At 41.0% G+C, this 26,679-nt stretch overlaps 1 protein-coding gene across 1 annotated transcript; it reads left to right on the top strand.

The window, feature by feature from the left end:
• The first annotated feature begins 12,140 nt into the window (after positions 1-12,140).
• HIGD1C (HIG1 hypoxia inducible domain family member 1C) lies at positions 12,141-25,899 on the top strand. Its single transcript, XM_035002664.1, has 3 exons — positions 12,141-12,276; positions 16,341-16,475; positions 25,835-25,899. The coding sequence occupies exons 1-3, from the start codon at positions 12,183-12,185 to the stop codon at positions 25,897-25,899; spliced, it is 294 nt and encodes a 97-aa protein (XP_034858555.1). The 5' UTR covers positions 12,141-12,182.
• Positions 25,900-26,679: the final 780 nt, after the last annotated feature.

The following is a 26,679-nucleotide window of genomic DNA, read 5'->3' as shown; positions in this document are numbered from 1 at the left end:
TCACATATAAAGCAACAATATCAGCTTCACAAGAACAAAGGATTTCGGATGTTGAATATTGGGTGTGTCCAAGTTCAATGTCCATCTTACCCACTTTTTTTAAGATTTTAATTATTTATTTGTCAGAGAGAAAGCACAGCAGGGGGAGCAGCAGGCAGAGTGAGAGGGAGAAGCAGGCTCGCTGAGCAGGAAGCCCGATGTGGGGCTCGATCCCAGGACCCTGGGATCATGACCTGAGCCGAAGGCAGACGCTTAACAACTGAGCGACCCAAGCGCCCCTCCTTCTCAATCTTTAAAATGTGTCCGACACTGATGTCAACCTCTTCCTTGGAATGACCCTTCTATTCCATGACTCTAATAGCTAACAATAGAAATGTCTATTTATTACGTGCCTTCTTTATGCCGGGCACCAACTTTTTACACAATTACTATTTTTTAAAGATTTTATTTTTTTGAGGGAGAGCAGAGCGAGAGAGAGCATGAGTAAGTGAAAGAGCACGAGCAGGGGGAGGAGGCAGAGGGAGAGGGAGAAGCAGACTCCCTGCTGAGCAGGGAATCTGATGTGGGGCTCAATTCCAGGACCCTGAGATCATGACCCGAGCGGAAGGCAGACACTTAACCTACTGAGCCACCCAGCTCCCCTAAACAATTATTTCATATAGTACTCATAACTCTACAAGGCAGGTAAATTACCTACAACTGACAAAGGAGAAAGCAGACCAATGATGTTCTATCACTTGCCCAAAGCCGCATGGTGAGTGGTCACACCAGTATGCCTACATAGCTTACATGATTCCAAAGCCCAGGCCTCCCCACAATGTTACAGTGCTTCTTGAGGTCTTCTCGAACCCAAGAGCCTGTGGTGAATGGTCCCCCAAGACTCATTCAGTCTGTGTTCAATCCCTTGAGCCTTGCTTATACTCCTAGGTTGTGAGCCATCACCTATTTGAAAAAGATTCTTAAACCTCACACTTTTGCCATTCCTCTGATATTGAGAATTGAACATGTCAAAAACAAAATTCACTGGGTCCTTCCCTAAATAAGCAACACTTTCCAATTTCTTCAACACCTATAATTATTTCCCAAGGACCAGATAAAGAGATGCCCTTATTTATTTATTTATTTGAGAGAGAGAGAGAGAGAGAGCACATTTGTGAGTACAAGCGGGGGGTGGGGGGGAGTGGGCAGAGGCAGAGAGAAAATCTTAAGCAAACTTCCTGCTGAGTGCAGGGCCTGACTCAGGGCTCACTCAGGGCTTGATCCCATGACCCTGAGGTCATGCCCTGAGCCAAAACCAAGAGTTGGACACCTAACCACTGTGCCACCCAGAAGCCCCTCTGGAGACTTGGTACACTTTTTTTTTTTTAAAGATTTTATTTATTTATTTATGAGAGACAGAGAGAGAGAGAGGCAGAGGGAGAAGCAGGCTCCCAAGGAGCAGAGAGCCCGACGCGGGACTCGATCCCAGGACCCTGGGATCATGACCTGAGCCGAAGGCAGACGCTTACCATCTGAGCCACCCAGGCGCCCGACTTGGTACACTTTTAAAGAAATCTCCCATTAAAAAAAACTTGGCATTGGGGGCTCCTGGGTGGCTCAGTCGGTTGGGCGTCTGCCTTCGGCTCAGGTCATGATCTCAGGGTCCTGGGATTGAGCCCCACATCGGGCTCTCTGCAACCTGCTTCTCCCTCTCCCTCTCCCTCTGCCTGCTTGCGCACGTGCGTCTGTCAAATAAATAAAATCTTTAAAAATTTTTTCAAAAAATAATTTGGCAAAGCTCTAATTTCTGCATCTGACAATAAAAAGTTTGGCACCTACATGAGATGCTGCAAAGAACTTCTATACAGAGTGCTAAAGATACAGACATCATTCCCCAAATCTCTTTAATCTTGGCTCACACTTTATCCGTCAGGCTAAGCAGGCAGTATTAGGACCATGAAAGCGGCAGCGCTCAGTTCAAGTTCTATCTCACCTCTCAGGTTATGGGAACAGATCATTTACTCTGATCCCAGAGGAAGAGTTTCTTTTCAATTTTATTGTCCACCAAAGCTTAGGAACAAAGAAATCTAAAAACTTTTTTTTTAAAGGCAAAAGCTGCAGTATTAAAATATGTAATATTTATTTATAAATATAAATGTTGCCATATATCAAATTGCTTACCAATCCATGCAACCTCATCTGCCCAAATGTTGAAAATGGGAGAAAACACTGGAAAAAGTGGACACAACTAATAAATCATTAACCTGTCAGCCCGCATTTTTGCTCTTGTGCTTTTATTTTCTTCCCTTCATATTCTGGGAAGGAGGCCTTCTGGGACCCCAAGTAAAATTTTATGAAGAAACATTTGCCTTTTGCTCACACAGCCAGGGCACATCCATACCTGGATGACAGATATGTCTGAAAGTGTGAGGATTAGGGAAAAATGGTGCCACCTGGTATCAATTCTTAATTTTTATAGGGGCCTAGGAAACCTCTTGAGAATCTGATGAAAGGTCTACATCCTCTCCCTGGAAAAATGCTCCTACAAATAAACCTACCATTTCTAGAGGAAAATAGACATGCCAAGTGCCTGAGTATACGGTCATCATTTCCAAATTGCCACATATGAAAATTAAAACTCTGAAATCCTATTCTTGAAAGAGCTTTTAGCTTTTTACCTCCCCCATTAAATCTATTCTTCAGCTTAGAGACCTATAATGCTGCCACCCTGCCCTGGGCTGTCTCTGGCTGCCAGCCAGCATGGCATCCCTTTTCTAACCAGGCTGGACAAAAGCCAGCAGGCAAAAATCAGTCCATCCTCACGCTCCTACTCACGCCTCCTTTTCCTATTGCCATACAAACCTGCCAATTTCTGACTGCAGGGTCTCCTTTACCCCTAATCTGCTGCTGCTGCTTTTTTTTTTTTTTTTATCTTAGTAAATGGCAAAACTATTTTTGTCCCTCTCACTCAAGCTGGAAACCAGGACATCATCCTGGCTTTCTCTCTTCCTCGCCTCCCACAGCCAGTCAGACACTGTCCCTTCCTTTCTTCCCCCAACACGGCTGCTCACATCCCTCCTTACTTGGATTAACTGGCCTCAGCCTGACCCCTCCGATCTGTCCTCTGGGCTGCGCCCCGGAACCGAAATTTAAAAATCACTTCCTGCCTCAAATCCTTTGGTGGCTTCTCACGGTTTTCAGATGAAACCTCCAAATCCTTAGCCTAAAATGCAAGGCTCTTGTGATCTGGCCGCACTGGCCGTGTAGCTCACCTCCTCAAGGCACTCCCATCCCCGGCTCTACACACCGCGCTGTCTGGGCTGTCTGCCCGCTGCCTTGAATACCCCTACCGTCTCCTCTCTTCATCTCAAATGTACTAGTTCTCTATAACATCTCGTAGGTCACTTTCTCCAAAAAGAACTTCCTTTTCTCTCCAGTTTGATTTTCAGGCCCTTCAGCCAAGCCCAGGCCTCCTCCTCAAACCTCCATGATGTGCTGCCATGTGGTGCTACTCATCTGTCTCCCCAGCCTGACTCGAAGCTTCCTGGGGACAGGGCACTGGTCTTAACTCAGCTTTGTATCCGCAGCACTCACTGTCTGGGAAACGCACCAACGCTCCCAGCCATTTGCCGCCTCTTTGGCTGTTGTCAGGAGACAGTATGAAGCCTGAGTTAGACTTTTTAGGGCTGCTCAGAAATCTCGTCATTTACCCTCAGCTGCCACAGAGGTCAAACCTCAGCTACCCTCATTTCCACACTTCTCTCAGCAGATGACTTCACTACTCACTTCACAGAGGAAAAACAAAAAGAGAGCCATTGAGTGGGTCTGGAAATTTAAGAACCTCGCAGATGCCCTCTCCTGACCAGACCTGCAAGGCCAGCCCTAGCCTTTTGATTCATCTCTTTCAGGTCTTTTTTCTAACAAGTCATACTCCTTTTGCATCTTCACTCTTCCCTTGTGTTCAAATATCCTAAAATCCACACACCTTCCTCCAGTAAAAACAAAACACCAAAAAGCAAAAACAAAAACAACAAAACAAAACCCAAAACAAAAAACTTAGCTTTGCTTTCCCCTGAAATTACTATGCTCTTTTCCTCCCTTCACTGTCAAATCTTAAAAATATCAAATCCAGTTTTGTTTTGTTTTTTCCCTACTTTCCACTCACTCCTCAATCCATTATCATTGGGTTTCCAGCCCTATCTGAAACTGTTCTCCACAAAGTCATTACTGCTTTCCAAATATAAAGGCTTCGTCCTCTGGATGAGCTCTGTAATATCCAATTCTGGCTTCCCTTCTTGAGATCTTCCTCCTTTCTCTTGTGAGTCTTCTTGACTCTCTGGCTGCTCCATCTCAAGCTCCTTTGCTACCCTCTACTTCCCCAGGATTCCAGCTTTAGTCCTCTCCATTCCTACAGATTTCCCTTTGTGGAGTTCAACAGAGCTGTCATGTCCAATTCCCCATCACCACCCTCTCCTGGCCTTTGGGGCAGACTGGCTGAATAGAATGCCAGGTACATGTCAGCCATAATAGTTTTCTATTGCTGCCATAACGAATTACCACAAACTTAGTGGTTTAAAACAATACAAATGTATTATTATCTTACAGTTCTGGAGGACAAAAGTCCAAAATGGGTCTCACTGGGCTAAAATCAAGGTGTTGGCCGGGTTGCTTTTTCTGGAGATCCTAGGGAGAATCTGTTCTCTTGCCTTCTCTAGCTTCTAGAGGCCACACTGGTTCCTTGGCACATGGTCCCTTCCTCCATCTTCAAATCTCTCTCTGAAACTGACTTCCCAGTTTCACTTATAAGGGCCCTTGTGATTACACTGGCTCCACCCAGATAATCCAGAATAACCTCCCATCCCCAGGTCACTGGATAGCAACCTTCATTCCACCTGCAACCTTAATTTCCCTTTGCCATGTAACATAACACATCCAACAGGTTGTGGGGATTAGGATGTGGACATATCTGGGAGTGGGGAAGAGGAAGCATTATTCTGTCTACCATCTCAGCTAGACTGGACAAGAAAGAAAAGTATGTAAATGATAGCAGGAACTTGAATGAGGTGCCAGATTGGACTAACATAGAGCCAAGGTGAGAACAGTATGGGATGGCAAAATAGTTGTGGGAAGAATTGAATGAGGGATACAAAGGGACAAACTGCTGTACACTCTAGGTTTCAAGAAGAAAATTAGGCTGCATTTTATAGGACAATTCATGTTTGTCCCTGACAAATCTCCCCATGCTAAAATGATCATTTCTATTTCTGGAGCCTTCCCATACATATTAATCCCTTAACTTGGAATCCTTTGATGAGTCTGAGGATATCTTCCAACCATCCCCAAAATTCTTCAGGAACCTTAAAATTATGAAACCTAACAAATAATTTTTAATATGCAAAAATGGCCTTAAACATTTGAAAATATGTTTGAGCTCACTCACAATACATGAAATGCTAATTAAAACTACTGTTAGATACCATTTCTCATATAATCGGATCTGCAAAGACTTCAAAAAGTCTGACAACACATTCAGGTGAGCAGGCCATGGAGAGACAGACATTTCCATATATTGCTGATGGGAAGGCAAACTTGTACAACTCTTGTGGAATTTGGCAATATCTAACAAAAGTATACCTGCATTTACCTTTTGGCTCAGCAATCCTAACTCTAGAAATTCATCCTGAAGATACATTTCCAACAACACGAAAATATAGATGCACAAGATAATTCATTATAGCATTGCCTGTACATATGAGTGCTTGAATAAACTATGGCTTCTGCACAGAGGAGTACTACATACCTGCAAAGCAGGATGACACAGAGCTCTATGAAGTGATAAGGTGTGATTTCAAGGAGATATTGTCAAGTAAACAAGAGCTATGTTAGGTAAAACTATCTATAGTGTGGTACCTTCTCCATTAAAAAAGAAAGGTAAGTAAGAAAATACATATGTACATATTTATTTTTGCAAAAAGAAACTTCAGAAGAATAAACCAGACACTAGGGAGATTGGTTACTATATATAGTGGGTGGGTGGGAAGAGAGTAGAAATAAAGGGGAGAGAGAAGTGATACATTTTTTTAATGTATCCTTTTAGTTTTGATTTTTGGAACCATGTTAATGTCTTACATAAAATACACAAAAGAATGTCTTATGTAAAATAAAATGAAAAATGAGGGGGACCCTAAGATGGAAAAATAAAAAACATCTAATTGTATTCCAAATGAAGACTAACCACATTGATGCAGGAGAAAAAAAAAAAAAAAACAACCCAAATAGACTTTTTTCCAAGTAACTTTTTAAAAAAATAACAACTTTATTAACATATAATTCACATATCATAAAATTTAAAGTATACAATTAAGTGGGGTTTTAAAAGATTTTTAAATTTATTTGAGAGAGAGAGAGCATGAGCAGTGGGAGGGCAGAGGGAGAGAATCCTCAAGCAGACGCCCTGCTGAGTGCAGAACCCAACGCAGGGCTCAATCCCAGGACTCCGAGATCATGACCTGAGCTGAAGGCAGACGCTTAACCAACTGAGCCACCCAGGCACCCCTAGTGGTTTTTATTATATTCAGAGTTGTGCAACCATCATCACAATCTATTTATTTTATTTTTAAAGCTTTTATTTATTTGACAGAGAGAGAGAGAGAAAGAGAGCACAAGCAGGGGGAGCGGCAGGCAGAGGGAGAGGGAGAAGCAGGCTCCCTGCCGAGCAGGGAGCCCAACGTAGGACTCGATCCCAGGACCCCAGGATCATGACCTGAGCCAGAGGCAGACACTTAGCTGACTGAGCCACCCAGGTGCCCCCATTACAATCTATTTAAAATTATTTTCATTAACCCCTGCAAAGACTCTGTGATCATGAATTGACACTCCCTATTTCCCCCCCCCCCCCCCACTGTCTCAGAGCTGTAGGCAACCACTACAAATCTATAGATTTGCCTATTCTGGACATTTCATATAAATGGATTCACACATTATATGGTCTTCTGTGACAGTCTTCTTTCACTTAGCATGTTTTCAAGATTCATCTATCATTTAGCACATATCAGTACTTCATTTCTTTTTATGTCCAAATAATATTCCATTGTATGGCTATATCACATTTTATTTCTCCATCAAATGGTGGATATTTGGGTTGTTTCCATTTATTGGCTATTGAGAATAATGATGCTATGGATATCTGCACACAGTTTTTGTATAGAAATATGTTTTCATTCCAAATGATTTTTGAAGATAGTATTTTGACTATTTTCCCTCTGACAAAAAAGAACTATAAAAAATATTTAATGGGCTTGTTTTTCACAGAAGTATGGGTCAGAAATTCTGAAATGAACTTTTGTGTACTCTAGAATTAAGCAAATAAGTAAATATCCTGAAGATAGTGGGAGCCAGGTCTCTCAGAAAGAAAGGAATCACAAATATGAAAAGGGGAAGACTAGAATGAACCTTGTGGAATTGGGTTGAACTTGGAGATGTTACTACCCATTCATGATTTTAATATAGATAGATACATAGGAATAGAAATAGACATAGATATAAATCCTAATTCTGTCTGCTGAGAGGGCCTAGAAATAATGACACTCCAGTAACAATGAACACCTCTAATGCCCAGAACTTGGTTTCTAAATACCATTCTCCACTAAAATGAATCAGGGCTCCATAAAAAAATGGCTGATTTCAGGGCTGGGGCAGAAAAAGTACAAGTTTAGCCTGGAACATCTTGTTATGCCAGAATATAAAGAAGAATGTTTGAAGAAAGATGGGGTCATGTCAATAGGACATAGAAGCCAGCTTAAAGGGGCTACCACTAGCCAAATCTGGGACAATTTGACTATCAAAATAAATAATGATAGCAATGGATTATAAGCCACTGAATGAAACAGAAATTCATGAGTCCAAAATGATATAAATGAATAATTATATAGGAAAGAAGAAAAAAAATAAATGTGGGGGAGGGAGGAGCCCCTGGGTGCTCGATCAGTTAAGCATCTGACTCTTTTTTTTTTTTTTTAAGATTTTATTTATTTATTTGACAGAGAGAGACACAGCGAGAGAGGGAACACAAGCAGGGGGAGCAGGAGAGGGAGAAGCAGGCTCCCCACTGAGCAGGGAGCTTGATGCGGGGCTCAATCCCAGAACCCTGGGATCATGACCTAAGCCAAAGGCAGATGCTTAACGACTGAGTCACCCAGGCGCCCCAGCATCCGACTCTTGATTTCAGCTCAGATCATGATTTCAGGGTTGTGGGATTGAGCTCAGTGGGGAGTCTGCTTGGGATTCTCTCTCCCCCTCTGCTCCCCACCCCCTCAGCATGTGCATACATGCATGTGCTCTCTCTAATAAATAAATCTTTTTTAAAAATTAAAAAAAACAAAATAGGAAAGAAGGGGAAGCAATTCTTTATATTAGAATGCCAACTGAAAACTATAAACTATAAAAAGAATGATAGATTTAGAAAATGACCATCTGGCAAACATAATATTAATTGATTCAGGCAAGGATCATCAATGGATGCTGAAATTAATGGGTAAAAAGTCCGATAAATAACAGTATATTTATATAATACTAAAGTATCTCCTCACAAAATACTTATTTAGTACAAAGGGAAAAAATGGTAACTTTACAGCAGAGAAATTGGCAGACACAACCTTAATCCAAGTGATAAAATTGTGGTGTGCCAGAGTCAACTCACCCCAACTCAGGAGTGGCACATCTCTTCCCAATTTTGTGTTTAGTGATGACATAACAGTAGCCTGAAATTGGCCACTGTGGGAGTATTTACACCATGTAAATTGGCAAATATTACAAATCAGGGCTTTTTTTCCCTCTGGGTAACCAGTTGTTCGACACTTAGCGGACTAATAGGGGATCAAAATTACTCCCACCAGACAGACTAACTTATGTGCCTCTGATATCGCACACCAAGGACACGGGATCATTTTTGTGGCATTCTGCCCAAAATCTATAACTTCAACCTAACGATGAGAAAGTATCAGAAAAAACTAAATTGAGAAACATCCTACAAAATAACTGGCCTGCATTAGCAAAATATCAGGGTCATGAGACAAAAGAAGATTGTGAGGTTGAGCTTTATATGTCAACTTGACTGGGCTAAGGGATGCCTGGTAAAACGTTATTTCTGGGTGTGTCTGTGGGGTGTTTCCAGCAGAGATTAGCACTTGAATTGGTAGACTGAATAAAGATCACCCTCACCAATGCAGCTGAGCATCATCAAATCAACTGAGGGCCTGAACAGAACAAAAAGGCAGAGGAAGGGTGAATTTGCTCCCTGCCTAAGCTGAGACATCCATCTTCTGACCTCAGACGTCAATGCTCCTGGTTCTCAGGCTTTCAGACTTGGACAGGGACTTACACCATTGCCAGCTTGCTGATGGCAGATCATGAGACTTCTCAGGCCCCACAATCATGAGCCAATTCCTACAATAAATCTCCTCATCTATATGTATATATACATGAATATACGCATATGGAGATATGCAAGCTCCTACATATATACGTGTGTATATATGTATGTGTGTTTATATGTATGCATATATATCTCCTATTGGTTCTGTTTGTCTAGAGAATCTTTTTTTTTTTTTTCTAAGATTTTATTTATTTATTTGAGAGAGAGAATGAGAGACAGAGAGCATGGGAGGGAGGAGGGTCAGAGGGAGAAGCAGACTCCCTGCCGAGCAGGGAGCCCGATGCGGGACTCGATCCGGGGACTCCAGGATCATGACCTGAGCCAAAGGCAGTCGCTTAACCAACTGAGCCACCCAGGCGCCCTGTCTAGAGAATCTTGACTAATACAACGACTAAGGAAATGTTCCAAGTTAGAGGAGAAGAGAGAGACTTGACAACCAAACGCAGTATGCATTCCTGATCGAATCTTAGACTAGGAAAAAAATTGTCATTAAGGTCATCATTGGGAACTAATCTGGTGAAATACGAATAAAACCTTTCGATTATAGTATTACAGCATACTAATATTCCGATTTTGACCATGGTACTATGCCTACAGAAGTTTTAGGGGTTAGGGCGCCTCAGTATGCAACTTGCTCTCAGATGGTTCTCAGGAAGAAAGAGAAATTTTTCTTGAGAAAAAATGGTAAAGCAAATGTGGCTAAATGTTAGCAAAAGGGAATCTGGGTGCCGGACATGCAATTCTGTGCAGTATTCTGGGAATTTCTCTGCAAATTTGAAATTATTTAAAATATTAGCGTTATAAGGAAAAAACCGTGAACGCTACCTGGTCTTCTGCGCTCATCTGTGCGGCTGCGGTCAGAAAGAGGCGGTGAGCCAGGACGTCCCCGAGGCCTCAAGCGCCGGAAGGCTGCGGGGTACAACAGAAGCGAAAGCAGCGCCCACCACCAACCCGCCCCGGGAGCCACGTGACTCCCCACGTGCTCCCCGCACAGGCGCAGGGCAGCGGCTCACTCAGCACCTTCCTGCGCCCGCCCACCTGCCCGGCCCTCCGATTGGCCGCGGGCCTAGTGACATCACGTCCTTCGCAGCTGGGCGCTCGTGCAGCTCGAGGCTCTGCAATGGTTGCAGGTGTGAGGGCCTCGCCTCCAGGTGACCCCGGACAGGCCCGTGGCACCTGGACCCAGGATCCGGGCCGCACTGGGTGCCCCTCTAGCAAGCGCATATTCTTTTTTTTTTTTTTTAAGATTTTATTTATTTATTCATGAGAGACAGAGAGAGAGAGGCAGAGGGAGAAGCAGGCTCCCAAGGAGCAGGGAGCCCGATGCGGGACTCGATCCCAGGACCCTGAGATCATGACCTGAGCCGAAGGCAGACGCTTAACCATCTGAGCCACCCAGGCGCCCAAGTGCCTATTCTTTAAAGACAAGAATCTTGGCCTCAGACAGCTAAAAATGCCTGCTGCCACCCAAGCCCAGTGTTGTACAGTGGGCCCACTTTCCTCTTGATTTGGGGTCCTGGAATCAGGTAGTGGGACTCACAGCCATAGAGGGAAGTTGGGAGCTCCCTGTGAAGGCAGAGTAAAAGTAAGAGCATCTTCTTCAAAGCCTTAATGTCTTTGAAAACCTAGTGTTTGTGGTCCAGGTGCTGTTACTTGTGAGTTTCCAAGCAGGGGATGTGGAAACCTTGGCCAATAGCAGATGGCCACGCCCCCCCCGGGCGTTTGGGGAGAGTTGTTTCTGGGCTTTCCCGTTGTCAATTAGTAGGAAATTGCACATAAATGTGTCCCGGCCTTACAAACCCTCTTCTGATCTACAGCTTCCTGCTGAAGGAACACCAGGAGACAGACAGCAGGTGGTGGGGTACGCCACAGGTATGGTGCTTCTGCCACTTACCAGGTTACATTTTCTGATGAAAGCTGATTCATAGGATGAAGCCACCGTATTAGGTGAAAATGGTGGGTTGCATGGATCACGGACTGAGGTGCTTGCTAAACTGTGGTGACTGTGATTATAGTTGCTCTTGCGAGTTTCCTCATTCCTGTGTAGACAAGGAAGATTATTTCCATTGTCTAGCATAGCACCTGTCACGTGGTGGGTGCTCGGTAAATATCTCAATGACTCTATAACGCCCTGCACATTCTGAAGAATTGCAGTGATCACTCTCCCATCCCTGCAAATTTGGAGGTAATTTTGCCTATGTTGGCACTGCCATCATTCTTTAAAATGGTATTTTGTAGGGGCGCCTGGGTGGCTCAGATGGTTAAGCGTCTGCCTTCGGCTCAGGTCATGATCTCAGGGTCCTGGGATCGAGTCCCGCATCGGGCTCCCTGCTCCTTGGGAGCCTGCTTCTCCCTCTGCCTCTCTCTCTCTATCTCTCATGAATAAATAAATAAAAATTTTTAAAAAATGCTTAAAAATAAATAAATAAAATGGTATTTTGTAAAAGTATTCTCTTACTGTTTGTGGAAGAAGTTCTGAGGTTCCCAATGACCTCAAATGCTTAGCAGTGAAAGGAGACTGAAAAACCCAATTATGATGTCTTTACTCGGTATTCATGGAATCTGATTATCATCACCTCTCTTTACTTTTACCCTTTACCCCAAACAAAACGAAAGGATTCCATAATGAAAAGGGTGAAGGCAACATGACTTTATTTCAGTTGGGCAGACAGGCAGATCAAGCAAATTGAAGACAGATGAACACATGATCAACAATATATTGGGAGAGGATAAATGGATTTTTAATGATTTGCAGCAACCACAGAGAAAAATGTCTTCAGATAACCAGTGGTCAGCAGATGAGGAAGAAGGCCAACTCTCCCGGCTGATCAGGAAATCTAGGGACTCCCCATTTGTCCCCGTAGGTAAGTATGAGCCTTGACTGGACACTGGAGAACTGTCTGCAATCACAATGCTTTATCCAGTATCTTTGAGGAATAAAATGTTTTATATCATTGAATTTTTTCAGGTAATTGAAGCTAACCCCCTCTAAGGTGAGTTAAACTTTCAGAACAGTTTCCAGTATATGGCAAATCCCCAATAAATGTTAGCTATTATTCTTATTAGGAAGCTTCAAATCTTATTTATTTAACTTCCCTTCATTAGAGGTCTGTCTCAAATTACTAATTCCTACCCACTCTAACTGGACTAGATTGAATGCACTTTAACATTTCTGTGATGATGCAAGATCATCAGCAGCATCAGCTTATTATACTGAAAGTCTGTTAGTGACTGAGATGTCGGTGTCTCTTTGTCCCCTAACTCCAACCTTTAAGGTCTTGTGTCTGATGTTTACAGATTTTTCTGTCTCTTCCAATTAATGTTGAGTACAATCAAAAATTTCTGCCTCCAGTATTCTGTGGCACCAGAAGCTAGATACATAAGTTTAAAGGAATTGTGAGTCAATTCAGAGTCAAGAAGCTCTGAGTGAAAGCCTAGGCTACCTACCTGTCTGGACACTTGAGGGCATGAACTTTGTGATGTGCATGTTCAGTGGCCCTTTTTGCTGGTTTCCTGATGTGTTCCAGATGTTGAGTTTGATGGTTAAGTAAACTCTAGATTAAAGAAGTGTTATTATAATTAGACCTGGAGTCTTAGCCTCTTTTTCCTTTCCCAACACAGATTTAATATGTTTACATTTAGAACAAATACTATATGTATCTGGACTTTAAAAAAACCCCACAAAATCTAAGCACCAATATTATGTTTTAAAAACCTAAGCTTTCTCTTTCTTCTTTTGGATGCTTAAACTAATCTAAGCATTATTATATACTGCAGCCTTGATTGAGTCTTCCCTGGTATTCGTTTGGCCTGGAAACTATTAAAATAACTTATTTAAATGAGACATTATGTAAGTTACACTTACATAAGTGATTAATTCCTTAAAACCTTCCGAATAGGTATGTCGTTAGGTTTTCATTGTCACTGCAAATCTAGCAACTTTGTGTCATGATTCCCATATCAGAAAGAATAAAAATTTTACTTTATAGTAATATGCTGTTTAGAAGTTTAATTTAATTTGATTAAAACTTGATAATAGCATCCATAAAAAATGGAAGCAAATAATGTTATAGTGATTAATTCATCCTCCTTAGCATTTTTAACTAGAAAAACAATTCAAGAACTTGATGCCACTTGAACAGGTCACTTTCGTGAACAGAGATTAATCACTGTACCTATCATAAATTGAATTATTTTTCCAGAGACATTTAGGGTGATTAAAGTAGAAAGATAAAAGTGTTTCCAGCTAAATTCAATTATATACAAACTGCAGAGACACTATATGGAAAACAGTAAAGGTTCTGACTTTAATCTCCAAAGGAAACAAAACCAATTTGACTAAGAACAGAGCCTTGATTTGATAAGGGAAGAGAATCAAGATTTTGCTAGAAAAATAAATGATAAAATTTGAATATATACTGTTGAATAGTTTAGCTATTGTTATTTTAATAATATCTACTATGTATTTCCTACTGCAGGATAGAGTGTCCTATGCAGAAAATTTACAAAACATTCTTATTTATTAAGCAACTTCCATCATTATAATCTATTTATATTGTTTAAATTTGTCTTATGATCACTGTCAAGGCCTGTGCATACATTATATACATATATTGAAACTCTGTTGATAATTTGTTTTTGCTCCTTTCACTTAACATTTTCATATGTACATTTCTGTGTGTTAGTATTTCCTATACTTGCCATTTTTTTCATAGCTATGGTAGTCTTTCCTCTGGGCCATTTCTGTTTGTTGTTGTTCAGTTTTTGTTGTTGTTTAGTTTTTCCTCATATGTAGTGTAGCCATAAACATCTTTGTGTCAACTTCCTGATGTTTCTTTTGCTTATTTCCTTGGAATATGAATTTCCAGGGCAGGAAGCATGTTCAGTTTAATACCACTTATATATTTCCAGAGTTCTTAAGATTTGGCTAAACTTACAGAGCTTTCAGCATTGTACCTGTTTGTCAACGTGCCTACCACTGTTTTATTAGTATTTGTTTTTTGCTGGTTTTGTTTGTCATTTTAATTTTTATTTCATTTGCTAGTTGGCCTATAAAATATACATGTAAATGCAATTACTCTCTTACTTCCATCTATTAAATGGATTCTGAAAGAATATATATCCTCACCCACCCCCATAGAGACACACATGTGCCAACTAATCAAAACTTGCTATCCTACATAAATATCAATTGCATGTCTATATATTAACAACATACGGAAACTGAAATTAAAAACATAACACCATTCACAATCACTCCAAAGAAAATGAAATGCATAGATATATGCTTAACAAAACATGTGTACAATCTGTATGCTGAAAATTACAAAATGTTAATGAAAGAAATCAGAAAGGACCTAAATAATGTAAAGATTACATGTAGTATCGTGTCTATGGATTGCAAGACTAAATATGTATAGTAAAGAAGAATATAAATATAAAGAATATATGTCAGTTCTCTCCAAATTGATCTATAGGTTTCGTTAATTCCTATCAAAATCCCAGCAAGGTTTCTTGTAGATAAGACATGCTTATTCTAAAATTTACATGTGAAGGCAGAAGTCCTAGAATGCCTAAAATGATCTTTGGAAAAAAAAAAGGATAAAGTGGGAGAAATCACTGTACCTGATAGAGGAGTACTATATGGCTACAGTAATCAAGACCGTGTGGTGTTGCTAGAGGGATAGATACATACATCAACAAGATACAAGAGAGAAGGGGCGCCTGGGTGGCTCAGTCGTTAAGCGTCTGCCTTTGGCTCGGGTCATGATCCCAGGGTCCTGGGATCAAGCCCTGCATCGGGCTCCCTGCTCAGTGGGAAGCCTGCTTCTCCCTCTCCCACTCCCCCTGCTGGTGTTCCCTCTCTTGCTGTGTCTCTCTCTATCAAATAAATAAATAAAATCTTAAAAAAAAAAAAAAAGATATGAGAGAAGCCAAAATATAGACCCATGCTTTTATTATGCAAAGTTTTCTCTATTCTCATGTCAAAAATATGGCATTTTGTCCTCATTTTCTCTAAAGTCTACTTTACCTTCTTTTAGATGTTATAAATATGCTATTCTGTTTTCTTCTAGTTTTTATTGATTTTTTTTTTTGTTTTTACATTTAATTCTAACCCATGCAGAATTTTTTTTGTAGGTCTGCTGTGAGATACAAATCCAAATTAGTTCACCCTACCAAAAGATTGTACTGATGGTATTTATTAAGTAACTATTCCTTGATCTGTTATTTGGTTATTTTGATTTGTCATGAATTATGTTCTCACGGTGTTTTAAATCTCTTTCTAGAATCTTTCCTATTCAGTTGATCAGTTTTCTGTCTTAGAGCCAATTACATAGGATCTTGGTTGTCACAGCAGTATATTCACCCCTTGAAATTTGTAGGGAATACAGAAATATTTGTGTGTACCTCTGGAGTTTAGAAGAGTCACAGATCTTTCTGGAGTCATATACTTCTTAGGCAAATATTCATACCTTTTCATCTCATTAAAATTTAAATATCTCATTTTTATAGAAGATCAAAATATTTACTCCTTATTTGATAGCAAGTAGAGAGGAGTAAAGCCAAACATTTAAAAGCTATGGATGCTGGAATGTTTGGTTGGTTTGCTCGCCAGCTTAGTGACTTGCCCCTAAATAAAAGCCTTTCACCATGCACAATATGAAATCATGCCTCAGGAATATTAGAAATTACTACACTACATGATTCAGGTTTTTTTGGGAAGAGTCAAAACTGCAAATATTGAATCCATGAGTCTATTTTTAAATCTGGTGGATCAAATCCAGCATAGTTCTTCTTAAAGTATTCTTTGGTATCTGGTCTGCTTCTCTTCCAAGTACTGATCCTTTGGACAGTCTTCTATTCAGCCCTCTAAATCTTGGGGATTCTAGCCTACTATTTACATAACCTCTACTTTTTTAATTCACAGGAATAGCAGGTTTTATGACTGTGGCGTCCTATGGTCTTTACAAGTTAAAGTACAGAAAAGATCAGAAAATGTCCATTCATCTTATTCACATGAGAGTTGCTGCCCAAGGATTTGTTGTAGGAGCTGTGACTCTAGGTAACCTGCTTAATTTCTGTCTTGTGTTCAGCTATCTTTGAGTATATTTTAACTTATTTTAGAAAATGAATATTGGGTCAAGATGATATAACAGAGGCGGAATGGTAAGAAAGACAGCGAACTTCACTTGGCTGAAGTTGCTTCCCCATAAGGGGCTTTAATTTCTTGGTATTTTAAGCACTGAAAGAAAAAAAAACAGTCGACAAAAGGTACAAACTTCCAGTTATAAAATAAGTAAGTCCTGGGGAATCTGGGGGTTTAATCCGTTGAGCGTCCAACTCTTGATTTCGGCTCAGGTCATGATCTCAGGGTCATGGGATCAAGCCCCACATTGGGCTCTGCACTCAGTGGGGAGTCTGCCTGTCCCTCACCCTTCCCCCTCCCCCCCCCCCGCTCTCGCACACGCTCTGTCTCTCAAATAAATAAAATCTTAAATAATAAAAATAATAAAATAAAATAAGTAAGTCCTGGGGATGTAATGTACAGCATTCTGACTGTAGTTAATGATACTGTTTGGTATATCTGAAAGTTGCTAAGAGAGTAGATCTTAAAAGTTCTCATCACAAGGAAAAAAATCCTTTAACTATGCAGGTTACAAATGTTAATGGACTTACTGTGGGGATCACTACAGTACATGCAAGTAATGAATCCTTGTTGTACACCTGAAACTAATATAATGTTGTAGGTCAATTATACCTAAAAAATTTTTAAAAAGGTAGAGAACTAGGTTATGGGTTCTGTTATCTTGTATAATGAAAGGAGCAGTGAATAGTTTGTACCCTCTGTAACCCAACTAAAGCAGTGGTTCTAGATTTCAGCCTTTAACGCTCTCTAAGTCAAGTTCCCAGCCTACGTGAATAGCAGATATAATTATTAATGTAGTTTAACTGGGAAGAATACATTTTTAGAGCCCACAAGTCTCAGTATCTGTTCTCCTTTTATTCCCAGTCTGAGCAATAGGCAAACCTTTTCTAATTAGTCTGTAAATTAAGTAATACTTAATACAGTCAAATCCAAAGAACAGCTGTAAAATTATCTGGTTAATTTCAGTTATATCAACAGCTAAACCAGATAGTTCTAACAAGAAGTCCACTTTAGGACCTTAATTATCTAATTTTCTTTTTGTCTACATTAATGAGAACAAGTTACAATGTTCTTGGTTCTCCTTCATGCTGTGCAGGGTAGAGTCAGCCTAAGAGGAGGTCTAGGATTATGGAATGATGGGTGTGGGGCTTGCGTATAGGGAGTTATATGGTAATTATCTTATTACCATGACCTGTGATATGCAGCTGTTGAACAAAATACGAGAAACTTCACCACAGAATTAGAGTGCCATTTTCATCATGTAGCAAACATCTGCTGTGCACTTGCTATGTGCAAGGCCCTGTGCCAGTCTAGAGACACAAAGATAAGACTCAGTCCCTTCCCTCAAAGAGGCTGGTCTCCTCAGGGAGAACGACCAAGAACAGAAGAAGCCAGTATAAATCACAGATACTATGACAGAGATAGCACAGTTTGCTCTGGAAGCACAAACACAAAGGAGGGGCCTTTAACTAGGGCTGAGAGTCCAGGGGAGGCTTTCCTCAGGATGTAAATTATACGAGCCAAGCATGTGGAAGAATTAGCTGGTCAGAGAAGGAGATCAGGATTCTAGACAGAGGAAAAAACAAAGGCACAGAAGCATGGCACATTAGTGGAACTCAACGTAGCTTGGTGTGATAAGTGAATCAATCGGTGTTTGATGAGAGAAGCAAAGCTACTAGTAGTAATCTATAATAAGAGATTTATTATAGGCATTTGGAATTACGTAATTGTGAGGCTCTTGTGAATGTATCAGCAGCTGGGGCCCGAAGTGGGCAGGGCAAGCACTTAGAATGCAAAAGGAGATATAAAGTGAGAGATGCAAGAAAAATCTGGAACCTGCAAGGATGAGCTGGGAACACACAGGATGAACTGTTTGGAACCCTTGTGGATTTCTCACCATCTCTAAGCCTCTAAATTCGATGATGGGAGTGACAGGGGAAAAAATGATGCCCTTCATCTTGGAGCCAAACATGGACCTGGCCAAGGAGTCAGAAAAGGTGAAGGAGGAAATTCAGCAGAAGCCACAGTAGCTGTAATCCTAGCTGCTGCCCCATACCAACAACGGGGACCAGCAGATAAGCAAAAATATGCTGCAACAGGGCCTTCCGAGCATAAAATGAACTTGGCTGCTGCTTCACTTCTGCCTTCTAAATCTTATGCAAATTTCCCTTCTGCAAGAACTCAGGGAACAAAAGGAAAGGAATTCCGGAAAATGTAGTTACAGTTTAGCTAAGTTGACACAATACAAATTCACCATTGTCTACCCCTTGTCAACCTGGCATCCTTATAACACCTCTTTTATTACACCTAACTTTGAAATTAAAACAATGGCAAAATCAACCATCCAATGTATAACCAAAAACATGCTAATTCTCTCCCAAAAGGTGATACAAAATCCCTTTATCCATCTTTGAGTGGTGTTGATTTGTCTTTGAGCAGAGTCACATTCCCCTTTGATATCCTGTAAGCTAAATTCTGAAATATAAGGATAATTATTATTAACACTTCTTACATTCGATGGCAGATAAAGGGAAGTAGCAAATAGGAAAAAAAATGGTTAATGTATACACAAATGTATTCAAATCAAAATAAGGAAGAAATTTTCATAGCTATCAGACGTTGTTTCTACAACTGGTAGTAGAACACCATGGCTGGTGTTCTAACCATGTTCTAGCCATTTCATACTCCCTTTGCCTTCAGTAAGCACCTTGGCTATTCAAGGTTATTTGACTGGAATGGTGACCCATACCTTATTCCTAAATTGTCTGGGTCATTAGCCATCCTGCTTGTATTGGGTATAGTTTTCCATTGTCTTTAATCACAGGATATGGGAGTACTAAAAAATGCCCCAGAAGATATGTATTCCAGACAGACACCTCCTTACCCTACCTTTGTACCGTATAGTAGTAACCTAATTTCCCCTTGATAGATCAGATCGATTCAATGGACTAACGCAATGTCCTGTGGAATGGAGAGATGATCAAAGTCCTTGCAGTCTAGATTATGGCAAGTAGAATGGCTTACAGTGGGCTTTCCTAACCATAATAGCCCTTACACCACAGGGAACCAACGTGAGGATTCTGACCGTTGCTGGGTTTGTCCATTCCAATTACACATTCCAGAACTGGCGAAATAATTCAGGGACCCACAAGCCCAACCTGACCTCCATAAACTCCTAGCTTGACTGGTAGACCACCCTAATTCTCAAGGCATCAGTATCAATTCAGAACCAATATTTAATAATCTCTCACAAATGTGATTATTTGCCCTTCCTCGTGCACAGGCACCTTGCTGAATGGTCACAGATCCCCTTAGGAAAGGATAGACGGAGCATTTACAGTATTTATATTTTTGGCTGTGTAACAGGGTCTTTTCTTAAGGAGGTCTGACCTCTCCTTTATTCAAGGGACTCTAGGTCTGTAAAGTGACTCAAATCTGGGACTTGGTCAGGGGGCCATGGCTGTCTACTGTGATGATTCAAGTGAAACTTCTACTCACCAAACCTAGAGCTTTTCTGCTTATATGCTGCCCACCACTTTCAACTCTAGGGACACCTTAATCAATCAGCCAATGCCAAAGATCTTTGTGGCTTAGACTATGCGGATTACTGTTTAGTCTTTGCTGCGCATTAGAGTAATCATGCTTTTCCTGTCTTAGTCAATTAAATGATGCCACTTGACCCCTGCCACTCAGGATCCCATCATCTCCACTGACTTCAGAAAGCCTAGCAATTCCCACTGTCATTTCTGGCTTACAGAAGACAGGCGCACAGAACTCCCTAAGGATGCCAGGGACTCCCGTCACAAATATAAGGATAATTCGCACAGCCTTGGTGAAGGAAATAGATCTATTTAGGGGGTGAGGGAGCAGGATAAATCCACTGGAACATTCCAATCTCCCTAAGCCCTTGGGTACCCTCCTTAACAGCAGGGTTTCTCAATCTCAGCACTACTGACATTTTGGACTGAATATTCTTTGTTGTGGAGGGCTGTCATGTGCTTTACAGGATGTTCAGCAGCATCCCCAGCATCTACCATGCAAATAGCCCCCATCCACCTCCAATGTGACAACCAAAAATGCCTCCAGACATTGCCAGATTTCCCTGGGGAATGAAATTGCCCCCGTAAAGAAGAATGACTGCCATACTGCTGTACCCTGGACGTAAACCAAGAAAACTCTGGCATTTCAACTTCATTTAGTGGAAATTACCTTTCAGGCCAAGGTTTAGTCATTCGCAGGAAGGAGTGCAAAGGAGTCTCAGATACAGGGGTCCAAGGACCCTGTTTCACGGAAACCTGCCCATAGGTCCCCTTCCTGATTTTCAGGATCCCACTCTTTCCAAAGAAATGCCCTAAGTTGGACATAGGAGACTCTGTGAGGTTGGGAGTTTTATTACTGTTGTAATTAGTCACCAACAGGATTAGTTCCTGTGTATGTTTTCAAAAATATCAGCTTTGGGCGCCTGGGTAGCTCAGTTGGTTAAGCAACTGCCTTCAGCTCAGGTCATGATCCTGGAGTCCCGGGATCGAGTCCCACGTCAGGCTCCCTGCTCAGCGGGGAGTCTGCTTCTCCCTCTGACCCTCCTCCCTCTCATGCTCTCTCTCATTCTCTCTCTCAGATAAATAAATAAAAATCTTAAAAAAAAAATATCAGCCTCATAACTATGGGAGCTGAGTTTTTTTCTGGAAAGTCATACAGCTTTCAGGTCCCTCACAGAACCTGGATTAAGGAATTAAAAGCCCTGAGTCTATCATTTTGTGTTCCCAAGTTCTCCAGCACACTTAGAAGAAACCAGCCTAATTATACCCCTTATCTCCACTAAATGTCCTATGACAGTAAATATCTGATCACCCAAAGCCTGGTTTCTATAGGCATCTGATTAAGGTTATTTATAGTGACAATCTAAAAAAATATTTTACTACTGCATGCCATGGACTGCTAGCATCCTCTTTACTACTGAAAAAAAAAATGGCCATTAATATCTTTAAATCTAATCAGATCAGAGAACCAATTCCAGACGACCCAGAACCTATCCTCATGGTTATGTTCCTCTGGAAGCTTCTGATACCAAAATCTGTATCAGTCAGGGTTCAGTCAGAGAAGCAAAACTACCAGTAGTGATATACAAAAAGGGATTTATTATAGAAATATGACCCTAACCAATTTTGAGAGCTGGTTAAACAGTCCATGTTAGACTGTTGCTTACGTTTCTAAGGTGAGGGCCTAAAGTTAGCAAGGCAGCAGTTGGAAGGAAAAATAAACTGGGATCTTCAAGGAAGAGCTGGAACTCACAAAGAAAAACTTGGGTCAGTCTTTTACTGACTCCAACTTTGATCATGGTGTGACCTGTAGGAGAAGCTGGACCCCCTATCATGGCGCTCATCCCCTGGCCTAGGAGCTGAAGAAGCTAAAGGAGGAGATCCAGAAGGAGCTGAAAGATCTGGGGGTCTGACTGCTGCCCAACAATGGCAAGGTGAGCCAGCAGGTGAACAACAACATGCACAAGCTGTAACAGCGCCTGGCACCCTGCACCAAGCCCTCCAAGGGTAAAAGCAAATAGCAGCTGCTGCTTCAACTTTCACCTTCAAATCTCAAGCAAAATGTCTCTTGTGAGCCAAGCTAACCCAGAAATATGCAGGGACGGGAATTCTGCAAAAAACAGTTACAGCATAGCTAAGCTGATAGAAAACAAATCCCCGATAGATGTATATGGTTGCAAGCTGAGGCATTAACAAGATGACATGAGTCAGTGGAAGATTTAAACAGGGGAGTAAGGTAGTCACGATGGCAGCTGAGAAAGATGCCTGCTCAAACACAGGCAATATGAAACTGTTTAAACAGAGGGTCACACTAACAAAAGACAGAACAGTGGTTATCTGTGGAAAGGAGGGGAGATATGGTCAGAGAGGGAAAGCTGGGGGGCTTCCAGGATGCTTCCTATATTCTATTTCTTGACCCGCAATTCCAGGTAATTCACTCTACAACTATCTGTTAATCTGGTTGTTTAGATTGTGTCTACCATTTTCCATGCATATTATATTTCACTATGAGGAAAAGGAAAATGATTAGAGAGGATTTGTAAAGTAGGGGTGAGAACAAAGGCAGAGAAGTCACTTAGACGATGAACTAGGTCTGAATTAAAGCACGAATAGTGAAAATGGGGAGGAGATGGATTCTAGAAACATTCAGGACTCACCAACTAAGTGATTGGGAAAAAGAAGGAAGGAAGGAGGTGTCAAGGATGATTCCTAGGTTTCTGGTTTGGGCAACCAGATAAAAGGTATGCTTTCACTACTATCAAGAACGAAGAACAGGTTTGGTGGGAGGATAAGTGCATGTTGGACAAAACAGTAATAGCTAATAGTAATGAGTGTTTATGATGTGCAACTTATATATTACTATCTCATTTAATCTTTTTTTGTAGGTAAACTTTCTTATTAAGTTTTTCTTTTCATTCCAGTAGAGTTAACATATAGTGTTAGGTTAGGTGTACACCCCAGTGATTTAATCTTAATAACCTCCTTCACACCACCTGGTGTACCGCAATACACTTCAGTACCAATGCCAACCACCTGCAGCTCACCTTAGATGCCACAGGTTTACAGACATGGTTCCCAGAGACTGCTGTTACTGCAGGCACCAGCCACCGGGGAGGTGCCCAGGCCACCTGCACTTCTGACCAACTGGCTGCAAATTCAGAGGTTCCCAAGACTCCCTCAGGTTTGGTATTTCACTAGAACAACTTACGAACTCAGGAAGGCTCTATACTTACTACAGTTTTGTTAAGAAGTATATAAATCAAGACCAGGCAAATTGAGACATGTAGGGAGGTATGGGAGGGTCCCAAACTCAAAGCTTTATATCCTTTCCCTATGGAATCAGGGCATGCCACCCTTCCAGCACATCAATGTGTCTACCAACCAAGAAATTCTACTGAGCTTCAGCATCCAGAGTTTTTATTGTGGCTTCATTATGTAGGCATGATTGACTGAATCACTGGCCTCATGACAGAACTTAATCTCCAGTCCTACTCCGCTCCCTGGAGGTCTAAGAACCCTCTAATCATATGGTTGGTCTTTCTGGCATGACTAGCCACATCCTGAAGTTATCTAGGAGCCCACCATGGGTCACCCCATTAACATAAATTCAGGTATAATCCAAGGGGCTCATGAGTAACAAAGATACTCCTCTATCTGGGAAGTTTTTTTTAAGATTTTATTTATTTATTTATTTATTTATTTATTACTTTTTTTTTTTAAAGATTTTATTTATTTATTTGAGACAGAGAGAATGAGAGACAGAGAGCATGAGAGGGAGGAGGGTCAGAGGGAGAAGCAGACTCCCTGCCGAGCAGGGAGCCCGATGCGGGACTCGATCCCGGGACTCCGGGATCATGACCTGAGCTGAAGGCAGTCGCTTAACCAACTGAGCCACCCAGGCGCCCCAAGATTTTATTTATTTATTCAACTGAGAGAAAGAGAGCATGCATAAGCAGGGGGAGTGGCAGGCAGAGGGAGAAGTAGGCTCCCCATTGAGCAGAGAGCCCGATGCAGGGCTCGATCCCAGGACCCTGGGATCATGACCTGAGCCGAAGGCAGATGTTCAACAACTGAGCCACCCAGGTGCCCCTCTCTATCTGGGAAATTCCAAGCATTTTAAAAACTCTATGCCAAGAACTCCGGACAAAGTCCAAAGTCTTTATTAACAATACCCTAAGAGGTAGCTGCTGTTATAATCCCATTTCCAGATAAGGAAACCAAGGCTTAGAGAGGAAAACAACTTCTTGCTCACAATTGCATGGGCTATCTACTCCAGAGCCTGAACTCTTAATTTTATATTATACTGACTGAGATGTCTATGGCAGATGTCTCCAAATTAGAGTACTCATACCCTAGAAGATGTATAAGGAGATCCATGGGTATGCGGGAAGAAAATCTTTTTATCTTTTTATTTTTTTTTTGTGGGCAGCAATGCAAAGTTTATTGAGCGATAGTAAAGTTTATTGAGTGAGAGTACAAAAGCTTCTGAAGAGGGGGCAGATCCGAGAGGGCTGCCTGAAAATATTTTTATCTTGAAAACAAAAAAGCTTTACTCATATATAGATTGGCCAGAGTACATTTATATTGTTTACAAATAAACGAAAACTTCGAGGGGCATTCTCAACTTATTTATTTATGCACAATTTAAAAGTTTGGCAGCCCCCTATGTATGTGGAAATTTCACATATGGTATAATGAGTATATGGGTCTCACATTCAGAAGAGAGGTCTAACTTGCTTACCAGTGAAGCAACAGGTATGAATGAGGTGAGAAAAGAGCTGAGATCAGAGCTCCAGGGAACACCAACATTTAAGAGATAGGCAAGAGGTAAGAATTACCTGTGTCTAATAAGCACAGGGAAATGAGTTCTACAATTCTCTCTGCATCTGAGAATGTTTCCATTGGTACCACAATGCATCAAGTAACCATGTTTTTGCCTTGGATTTTATACATCTGTGACAGTTATACTACTATTGTGTTAGAAAATTGTGCCAACAGCTGCCTCGCTTGGCTACAGTGTGTAGATGAGAACAACTTTACCCACCCTTTATTCTCTGTGCACTCTTTGAAAATACCAACAAGCAGTGTCAGAAAAAAAAGCAGAAGGAAAGGAAGTAAAGGATTTAGTTTAGACAATCTACTAGATAGCTGGCGTCTTGATAACTGATATGTTTGGGGGTGGGAGGTGAGTGGACTCCTTAACTTCCTTTGGGTACGAACATTTGGTGACACATTTGGTGACATTCCTGCACGGCAATGAAACAACTCTATCCCTCAGGCTATTCCCCTTGACTACTAGCTAATTCACCCACTAGACTGTAAACCTCTAGAAGCGAGGATTCTATCCCTTTCACCTTCGTTTCCCTCGAGACACTGAACACAAGTAGGCGCTGAAGAGAGGTGTGCTAGGTTGAGATGTCTATTGTTTTTATCTTCGTATCTAGCCAAATCTCCCGACTCTCCTTTTTCACCCATATTTTAAAATTCAAATTCTAGGGTGGCATAGTAACATTATAAATTTGGGTTTTGATTTATATTGATCTTAAAGGGCTCTAACTTTTTTGGGTTTGTTTGTGTGTCTGGAGCCGCTTATATGATCCAAGCCAAAAGTTAAGAAGATGGAAGGCATCTGTTTGTTTTTTAAGTTGAGGAATAGTTTTGGGAAAATACAAGTGGAAGAAATTCAGCGTTTCTTTTCCACAGATACTATATTTATATACATCTTTTTGTTTCTAGGTGTTCTCTATTCTATGTATAAGGATTACATCAGACCTCGATTCTTCAATGTGTCCAAAAAATGAAGCTGCATCTAAGACAAGAGGCTTCTGAAAACTATTTATTATGAAGAATAAATTCTCAATATGTAGCAAATTATACTGCAGAAGAATGAGACAGGATTCTCATAGCCTTGTATAGTAAGTCTCAATTGTTTACAAAGTTGATTTCCAAATCAGCAATCACAGTCAACTCAAAAATATCCTTATTGTCTTTCAGAACCTAGGATATGATTTTCTGACTTTTAGAATTTTTACTTTCTAGTTAGTGGCAGAAAATAATCTATATTATGCCAAACCAATCTGAAAATTAGGAGTTATAATAGTGGCTACAGAAAAATTATCTATATCCATATTAAATGTGATACTCTATTCATCACTTAATTCTCTCCATATAGGGCAAGGTAATTAGAGCTTTCATAAATTCCTTTTGAGAATGGGAAACAATTGTATCAGAGGAGAATGGTCATGTTGTTATTAAAATTTGGTTTACCGGGGCGCCTGGGTGGCTCAGTCGTTAAGCGTCTGCCTTCAGCTCAGGTCATGATCCCAGGGTCCTGGGATCGAGCCCCGCATCGGGCTCCCTGCTCGGCGGGAAGCCTGCTTCTCCCTCTCCCACTCCCCCTGCTTGTGCTCTCTCTCTCGCTGTGTCTCTCTCTGTCAAATAAATAAATAAAATCTTTAAAAAAAAATAAAAAATAAAATAAAATTTGGTTTACCACTGTGCACCTCACTCTAATCTAAAAACTTGACTATTTTGCCACAAACATCAATGTTTAACATTTTAATATATCTGTGTATTTTTAT

This window comes from Mirounga leonina, unplaced genomic scaffold, assembly GCF_011800145.1.
Source record: "Mirounga leonina isolate KUSES-001 unplaced genomic scaffold, KU_Mleo_1.0 Mir_126, whole genome shotgun sequence".
Classification (NCBI taxonomy): Eukaryota; Metazoa; Chordata; class Mammalia; order Carnivora; family Phocidae; genus Mirounga; species Mirounga leonina.
Note: the sequence above shows the minus strand (reverse complement) of the source record. Positions and strands in the feature narration are given on the sequence as shown.

Bases quoted from the DNA above. Each gene is read 5' to 3' on its own strand.
- HIGD1C (XM_035002664.1), top strand. From the start codon at position 12,183: ATGTCTTCAGATAACCAGTGGTCAGCAGATGAGGAAGAAGGCCAACTC. The intron at 12,277-16,340 runs GTAAGTATGAGC...TTTAATTCACAG, and splicing joins CTCCCCATTTGTCCCCGTAG to GAATAGCAGGTTTTATGACT. The intron at 16,476-25,834 runs GTAACCTGCTTA...TTTTGTTTCTAG, and splicing joins TGTAGGAGCTGTGACTCTAG to GTGTTCTCTATTCTATGTAT.